This window comes from Amphibalanus amphitrite, unplaced genomic scaffold, assembly GCF_019059575.1.
Source record: "Amphibalanus amphitrite isolate SeventyFive unplaced genomic scaffold, NRLGWU_Aamphi_draft 000041F_arrow, whole genome shotgun sequence".
Classification (NCBI taxonomy): Eukaryota; Metazoa; Arthropoda; class Thecostraca; order Balanomorpha; family Balanidae; genus Amphibalanus; species Amphibalanus amphitrite.
The window spans coordinates 584,062-592,819 of record NW_024881537.1 but is presented as its reverse complement, the minus strand read 5'-3'; the positions used below and the strand labels follow the sequence as shown (position 1 = coordinate 592,819).

At 46.9% G+C, this 8,758-nt stretch overlaps 1 protein-coding gene across 9 annotated transcripts in view; it reads right to left on the bottom strand.

Annotated features, from left to right (window-relative positions):
- Positions 1-4,623: 4,623 nt before the first annotated feature.
- LOC122375535 (neural-cadherin-like) overlaps positions 4,624-8,758 on the bottom strand; it is a 117,827-nt gene continuing 113,692 nt past the window's right edge. For all 9 annotated transcript variants that reach the window (XM_043355016.1, XM_043355030.1, XM_043355023.1 and 6 more), the window contains one exon: positions 4,624-7,163. In XM_043355016.1, the coding sequence (XP_043210951.1) occupies positions 7,051-7,163 (113 nt within the window). In that variant the 3' untranslated portion in view covers positions 4,624-7,050. The remainder of the gene's footprint in view (positions 7,164-8,758) is intronic.

Genomic DNA, 8,758 nt, shown 5'->3' with positions numbered 1-8,758 from the left:
CCGGGACTCGGGGAGGTCGTCTAGCGAATTGGAAAAGGTCATGCATACCGGCATAGCTTAGTGCTGTTTTTATGTCTTTGTAGATATATTTGGTGCTCTCTTTTACCGCTGTACGTCAAATATACAACTGAAGTATGTAGTGTTGCACGGTGTCCAACAGTCATCAATACCACTGCAACACATTGGCTTTGCATATTTATAGTCGTTAAAATGAAGTCATTTTTCCAAGTAAAATTAAAACTTCCAATGCAAGCTCGCGACCCCTAAAAGTAGTCTGATATCGTTATTTCTGTCACTGCTAGATCGGCAGAACGGAGCAAAAAATGATACCATCAACCCCAAACTGTTGACATGGTAACCTTGTCCCAACATAAAATAATGTTAATTTGGTCGATTTTCCGCTAAAATTGACATTTTCATTTTGAATTCGTGACCCCTAGAAATCGTTTGGTTTCGTTATTTTTTGGCACAGATGGAATCAGAATAGACCAAATAATGGGAAAATTGACTCCAACCTGTGCGCATGGCAACCTTGTTCCAAAATAAAATAACATTATTTTGGTCAATTTTTCGCTAAAATTGGCATTTTCATTTTGACTTCGCGACCCCTAGAAATCGTTTGATTTCGCTATTTTTGGTACAGATGGAATCAGAATAGACCAAATAATGGGAAAATCCACCCCCACCTAAAATTTGGAAAATTGACCCAAAAATGGGTACCCCTAATCTACATGTGTGCGCTGTCCATCCCGATCTAAATATCAACACTGAACACAGTGATGAGTTGGTGGTGGTGATTGTATTGCATGAATATTTGTAAAACAATGACCTATTCAGGGTGATCATTCGGAATGAAATAAAGTAATACGTCATTACTACACTTTGTTTACACTCAGCATAGCAACGTGGCACATCATTAGAAAACGCAGTTGTTTGGCATTTGATATACATATAAAATAAAATAAAATAAAACGAAGTCGTTCAGTTCGACCTTCGATCCTAGCATGTGTTCGAAATTACCACCCTGTTTCGGTTAATGCATGGCTCCGCTCGACCCTATAGGAGCGGTATGTTAGCAGCTGCCTCTCCCTGATGTTGCGGGCAAATTAATCCACTATGCCATTCAGTTGTCTCAAGAATTGGAACCTACGACGAACAACTTCGTCTTGAGCCTGTAGCTAGAAACTCGATTTGAGGAAGTCGGGTCGAAACTACGCGAAAACCAACAATGTTTCGTGTTGAGCAAACATGTGCATGGATCCGAGAAAACGGATCTGGGATCTGATCCCACGGATCCTGATCTTGGATCCGTCAGTATCATAGATCCAGCTCTTCAATTTATCGAGAGATCCGAAAGGATCATAGACCAGAGTCTATTTTTTTTTTTGCTTGAAATCCAGTGAGATCATAGATCCTCGTTTAGGTACTTGTTGTTAACCCAGAAATCCCAGAAAATCACTTGTCGCAACTCACAAACGTTCTGTTTTAGAGAGTTTATGTGACTACACGTCATAACTCATAATGCATAGTTGTGTGGCACGTATTGACATAGAAACTCTTGGAAACCTGGTTTCAAATGTTGTGCATGGTGGGATCCACTCAGATCATAGATCCATTTTTTATATTGGTTTATCGCCAGATCCTATCAGATCATAGATCCAGATTAAATTTTTCACGACGGATCCGGTGGAATCATAGATCCTAACCTGCAGTTTGCTTCGAGATCCACTGAGATCGTAGATTCATCACTCGGATCCATGCACATGTCTGGACTGTTGAGCGCCTTCTCTTCTGACGATGCCTTGCGACGAAAGCTCATTCGACGTTTCGGTCTTCCCGGTTGCTAAAATAATACATTTGTGCCATATTAACCCGCGCCCTGATGCAGATGGGGTCTGCCGAGCAACACGCCTTGATGGGGGGCGGCATTTTGGCCCCCCAAGATCTCGAGAACCACGCAACATAGCGACAAGCAGAAAACGGCGTTGGATAGCCCCAACGGAGAACTACCTTGTGACCCAATTTCATTGATCTCAGTCTAACCGAAGACATCACAGTTCGGGTCAAATGTCGAAGTTTCATCGTTTACAGGTATTTCAAGAAATACGTTGTAAAATCGAGTAAAATACATAACATTGAAAATCATCGATAGAGAATTGTCCATAAAACGCATATTTTGCTATTTGAGGTCAATGATATAGGGGTCAAGTCACAGAGGGTCAAAATATGTAAATATCATGTGATACCTAATTTATGTTCCATTTTACATGACAAATACGACTATGTGGGTCAGGCAGCCTTTGGGACCAGTTTAAGTTATGTTCTGGTGAAGGTCAGGTCAAATAAGGTCAAATTTCAAACTTGATATTTTTGCATAAAATGCGTACCTATTGATTCGATGCAGCTCGTCACGGGGAGTATAATGGTGGTCTTTGTTTTGCGCTACGTGGTCTAGAATTGCTAAAAATTGACTTCGAAAATTTGACGTCATCAATCTTTAAGTTTTTTTTTCGCTTAACCCGCGCCGTGCTGGGGGGGGGGCGTTTTTACGCCCCCCCCTCAGGTTTTTCGCGAATATCTCAAAAACGGCGGCGCGCAGCGCCGCCGTTTTTGGTACACGTGTTCCTACATCATTTCCGCACATGTTGTGAAAATTTCAGACCTAGGCCGTTCAAGGTCAGGTCACCAGGTCACGTCAAGTGACCTTACCTCAGAAAAAGTTCAAAGGCTCGCTATAGCTACACCGACTGAACGATCACTTTGAAACTTTCAGCGATTGATATGAGTAACAGTATGTATAAAATGTATATCTCGGATTTTTGATATCTGTGACCTAAGGTCAGGTCAATTTTGCGACCTCTCCATTATAAGTCAATGGGAGAAAATTGAAATGCACCTCTTTTGGACGAATATCGTTCAAAACGCTCTCAAACATCGGTTCATAGGTAAACATGACACACTGAATAGGAAAAATGCACCTGTGACCCCTCTGTGTGCCCCTGAGGTCATCTCAGGTCATGAACGGTCGCCAGCAGTTTTTTGGCTATAACTTTTGATAGAGACGTGCTAGAGCGGTGAAAACACGTCAGATGTGTTCAGCTCGACGATACGGATCGACTGATATGCAACATGACCCTTTTCGGTCAGGTCATGACCTTGACCTGAGGTCAAATTTTCAAAATGACCTTTCAAGGTCAACAAATAGTTCATTCGACGCGTCTCGACGAGAGGAACACGATGCTGGCAAAAGTAATGTCATGGCGCTTATGAGTCAAAAGTTATTGACGAAAAAACGTTTTTCGTAAAAACGGCTATTTTTGGAGTTTTTGCCCTCTGGAGGCTAAACCGTTGACCTGAGGTCAAATCTGAGAACATTACTCAGAAAGGTCTGTAAAAGGGCTATCGAATGCGCTTTTCCGCGGCGCTGTAGCTCTATCGGTTCCCGAGATAGCCGTTGGCAGTTTCCAAAATGTTGAAATAGTCAACATTTTAACTTTGGTGACCTCTGGTGACCTGACCTTTGACCTGACCCAAAAAATGACCGAAGTGTTTTCTTCCTTATTTTTGACACTCTTTCGATTGCCGCTTACCGCGTGTCGCTACGTGGCCCAGGAGCCGAGTTAGACGGGGGGGCGTGAAAACGCCCCCCCCCCCAGCACTCGGCGGAAAGTTCAGGCCACCAGCACGGCGCGGGTTAATAAGGCCAAAAAAGGAGTTATCGATCTAAAACTTGGTATGTAGATAGAAGAGGTTAGGAACTATCATACCTATGTAGGTATTCCGTTTTGTTTGACATTCGAATTTTTTTTGCTATTAAAAAAAAAAACAATCATTTTTTATTTTTGGTGGTCAAAATCACAAAATTTTGACAATCCGAGACAGCAGTTTTGTAGCGCCGTCTTTTCTCTACACGACCATATAAAGAACTTTGAAATTGTTCGGTAACTGTAGCTTTTGTCAGCGTTTCAAGACTTCATGTCTTTTGCTCATTTTTGCTCGAACATGACCTCAGTTTGACCTCAATAACTCCTGACCTATGATATGACCTATGACTAAATTTTGTATGAATTGAATAGCGGAAAACGGCGGCGCGTCACTATTCAATTCATACAAAATGAATAGCGCCGCTCTCGCCCCTCCCTCGGTAGGGGCTCATGTAGAAAAACGATAGGTTAGGCAAGGCTTGAACGGATCCCCCCTCAGGTTTTCCCAAATAACTCGATCAAAAAGCGGCCGATCGCAACGAAACTTTCAGTAACCTCGAGTTGATCAATTAGACACCTACCTTGAAAATGTCATGATCCTGATCCAAATGACCCTTGACCTGTGACTGCGAGAACCTATTCAAATACATTATAACTCTGCCCGCATCAATCGCATGCCGAAGGTGCGTGCGATTGATGCGAGCGTGCTTTCATGCATTTGAATAGGCTCTCGCATGCGATTTCCTGACCGCGGAGAGTCTGATTCAGGGTCTAATGACCGGAGGGATGCTGGACGTTTCAGCGGAATGTCCGACAAAACAAAAAGACGCATGCCAGTTGCCACTACAAAAACTTTTCGGTAATTATTTAGACGATCAGGGACAAGTTGGAAGGATATTCTGTCAGAACAAAGGCAAACTGATTAAGACGGATTTATTTTTTTATTCCTCGAGTATTTTTTAGCCACTGTTACCTATCTATACTAATTTATATGGTACATGATTCCTACAAGCTAAGTCATTCACACTGTTCACATACACACCTCTACCTACATTAACGCAAAAACCTAATCGCGAATTTGTAAAACAAAACAAAATAGCTATTCAATAAAAACAACAAATTACATTAGTACGTGTAACTATGAGCTGCCACAGGCTCGTAACGGCCCCCTCCCCTCCGTCAATAATAACCGTTCCATATCACTGAGCTACTATCCCGTGACACTCCTCGGCCACTGATCACTGCTGCATCACCTCCGGGCGCGGCCGACTCTGACCCCTGTGACCTTAGCTGGCCCGAGGGGCGACCCCGCCTGCCCCTCCCGGAGCGAGTGGCCCCCGGCGGCCGGTCGCGATCGTAGCGACCTCTACAGCAGCCGTCACTTGAGGAGGCCGCCGGCGGCCAGCCGGCCAGGTGCCGTCGAGAATTTGACCGCACGTTCTCAGCATAGTCGATCCGTGTTTGGGCTTTTCGAGCTGCGAAACGTCTGGAGCGATTCTGAGGCGATGCACTGCTGGAGGGCTGTGACAGGGAAGCCATGCGATTTTCCGTAGCTGCGTCATCCTCCGGTACATTTTCATGTGATATTTCCTCTGCAGACCGCTTCCTTCTCCGTACTGTCGCTCCGAATTTCTTTCCTTCCAATACTGGATCGCCGGAATTCCTTTCGACTGCGGTCTGCGTAGGTCGAGAGACAAATATAGAGGTCTGACCATTGTCAACCGAGCTAGTGGAAAATGATTTATGAATAGGGCGGGACCGTTGAGGGCGGTTACCCGCCATGGTTGTGTTTAAATCATATTTGCAAATTTAGTAGGATGGTAGTATGCCGGGTTACTGAGATGTTAAAGCCACGATGTTGACCTCATGGCCACCCGACCTAATTAAAACGAAGAAGTAATTACAAAAAGTGGCACGCACTCGGTCGCACGTGTAGTTTCTCCAGTAGGCGCTGACAAAATGATGGTTTTTGGAAACTATCGGTGCAAAATAATCATTCAACCAAATTCATTCTCATCAGTCAAATTCAAGAATCACCACAGTAAAACGCAATGCTATTGAGACATAATTTTTTACTACTTCATACAACATATCCTACAGAATATCCATACAGAGTCGCCTCATACCGAGCACTCGCGTACAAATCACGTATAAATTGTAAAAAACGCAAGCACCGAAAGCACAGGCATGAACAAAACATAACCTCTCAAGTTGTACGTCCAAATGAAGATGGTCCACCCGCGGCATCCAGCCGCGGCCACAGCGCAAAACCGCCGGCAAAACAATCTCACAAATGAGTTATACCTTCCAAAAACAACACCAACTGAGCCCCGCCCAATCGCGAGCTGGCAAATCATAAAGCCACTAAACGTGATTGTCCTTCTGACAGGAGTTCATATGGCGAGTGAGACGCAACTATTGCTTTCGAGAGCGCGTGAGACGCGGGCCGGCCGCCGGGCGCCCCCACCGATGCGGGTTTCGGTAGAGGCCGGCCGACCGTGACTAGATGCGCCTCACACTTTGATTTCGTGAGATTCCGATAGGTGAACCGCGCCCGGCCACGCGCGAGATTCCGATGAGTATGGCTAGCCACCACCAGCACTGAGATCCCGCAATTCGATGGCCTTCGTACAGAACCACTGGCGCGACGGCCTTCCGCGTAAAGCGCGCGCGGTTGGCACCAAAAAACAAACACATCCAGCGGCGGCGCAGCGCGCACATAGAGAGACGAGGCGCGGCGCGGCGCGCCAGACACGCCGCCGACACGAGCCGCTGAGCAGAGGGCGCCGCCGGCCAGCGTATCAAACGTAGAAAACGGCAACACTGGGCGCCCGCCCCGACCGCTCACTGACCAAAACACTCGGGCCAACCGGCCGCTCGCACACCGCTCTCCGCCTCACACGCGCGCCCACACGACATACAGCGAAACAGCAGGCAGGCAGGCAGGGAGCGGGGAGGGAGGGCAGCGCGCCGAGGGCGCATTGTCGCCGGCCGCGCCGGCCACCGCGCGGGCCCGGCGCGCGATACACCGCTGAGATCTGGCCAGCCGAGTGGCAGTCTGGAATGCTGGCCCTCGCGGGCCGTCATGACTCTTCTCATGGCATGTCACGGCGCTCGTCACCCTCCTAACCGAGTCCCGAGCGGGCTCCAGAACCGCCGGCGGGCTGGCGACTCCCATAGAGTAATGAGTCCACATTGAGTGATGAACCTATCGTGTCCCTCGGACCCTCACTGTCACCGAGCTATAGAAATGAGTCCCGGCAGCTCAGTGACTCAAAACTGACCGCGTGTCGCCAGAGAGTACCCAGGAGTCCTCAGAGGTCCCGAGTCCTCTCCAGGGCGCTCCTCAGGGCTCCTCGTCCTCCTCCGACTCGCCGCGGCCGTACATGTCCGCCAGCTTGGAGAAGCGCGGCCCCCAGTTGTTCAGATAGTCGAAATCCTGCTCATTCTCGTCGGTGCCTGCGAAATCCGGGGGAGGCCAGGTTCAAGGCGCGGGATTGGTACGTTTCTAAGCAAGAAGAATACACAACAGTGGAAAGAAATTGCTCGATAAACAGACAACTCATAATTACATTACGAAGTAACGATTACGAGTACGTCCGAAACGCAGACATAATGGGAGACAAATTTAGGCAAGCTTAGGCAACACCAAATCTGATGACCTAAAAAGCTGAACAGAACGGACCACAGCCACATTTATATCACATAGATAAAGAGGACACAAAACAAATCGCCATGTGACCATCTATGACAGTCTCCCTAAACTGACACCGAGACGGACAGCCTTCAGCTTTGTACAGCGTACGAACACATACGGCTGGTACCCCGCCCAGCGAGTGAGGTGCACTGCATGCTCTGTGTGGTGACCAGGTACAGATATGTGCGCGGGAGAGAGACCAGTGGCGTCTGGGCCAAGTCTCGGCGAACAGTGAGCGAGAACCAGGCCAGGAAGAGTATGAGGCATTGGAGTGTGGTAGGAGTGGAAGAGGAGCATAAAATAATGACGTAAGGCGAAAAGAAGAGGTTGGAACGTGGCCAGAATAACAGCAGGAGGATGGGAAGTCGGGGAAGTATTTGGAATCCGCAGGCTTATGTTAGTGTTACACGCATGACTGATTGTCCTTGTTGTACGGTACAAAACAACTGCGTGATCGGTAGCCCTCCAGTATTGCGACAGAATACACGGAGAAAGTTGTAGTAAAGCAGAACAGAACACAGAGAGCACCACTGACTGCGAAGTGAAGTGAGGGATATGCCTTTATTTACACAGTTTTGTGAGGCCGTTACATTCTTCACAATAAACTACGCAGTCTCTATTGCATACTCTGGAATATAACATTGTCTAAATAGACTAAAGGCCGCCCCACACTGGACCTCGCATGCGGGTTGCGGGTTTGCGGGTTTTCAGTTTGCGGGCATAATATTAATTCATAGAGTGATTAGACCGTTCCCTTATGGTAACTTTATGAATGCAGTGAAGCCGGTACACCTTCAGAAACTTACATATAGTCGCAATACCAGCGCAACGAACCAAAATTCGACTCCAACGAAAAACCCGCAAACCTCGCAGAACTCGCAGACCTCGCAGCGAGGAAAATCGAAAGTTGACCCAAAACCAACTTTTGGAATGCGATGCAAGGTAGCTCGCAAGCTAAAAACATGCAGACTCACTTGTCAGATGGTAGTGTGGGTCACTCAGCTTATATTGTATAATTAAATTTTGAAGAAACCCGAAAATCCAAAAACCCGCAACCCGCATGCGAGTTCCAGTGTGGGGCGGCCTTAAAGCGGACTTTCTTGCATGCAGACAAATCACTGAACTTAAAGACAAATAATGAGCACAGGCAGAATTCGTCTCGTCCGATAATATGAATATCATTGTATCGAGAAAACAATCACGTGCATAATGCATACTATATCCATTGCATGGACCGAAAAAAAATCTTTTGAATTATTGCCATCACTCCCTTCCGCATACCAGAGCCAACAAATCTTAAGTTGGCACCTGTTTGTAAATTCATTAACCCAAAGGTATGGCCAGGACTTTGTTCATA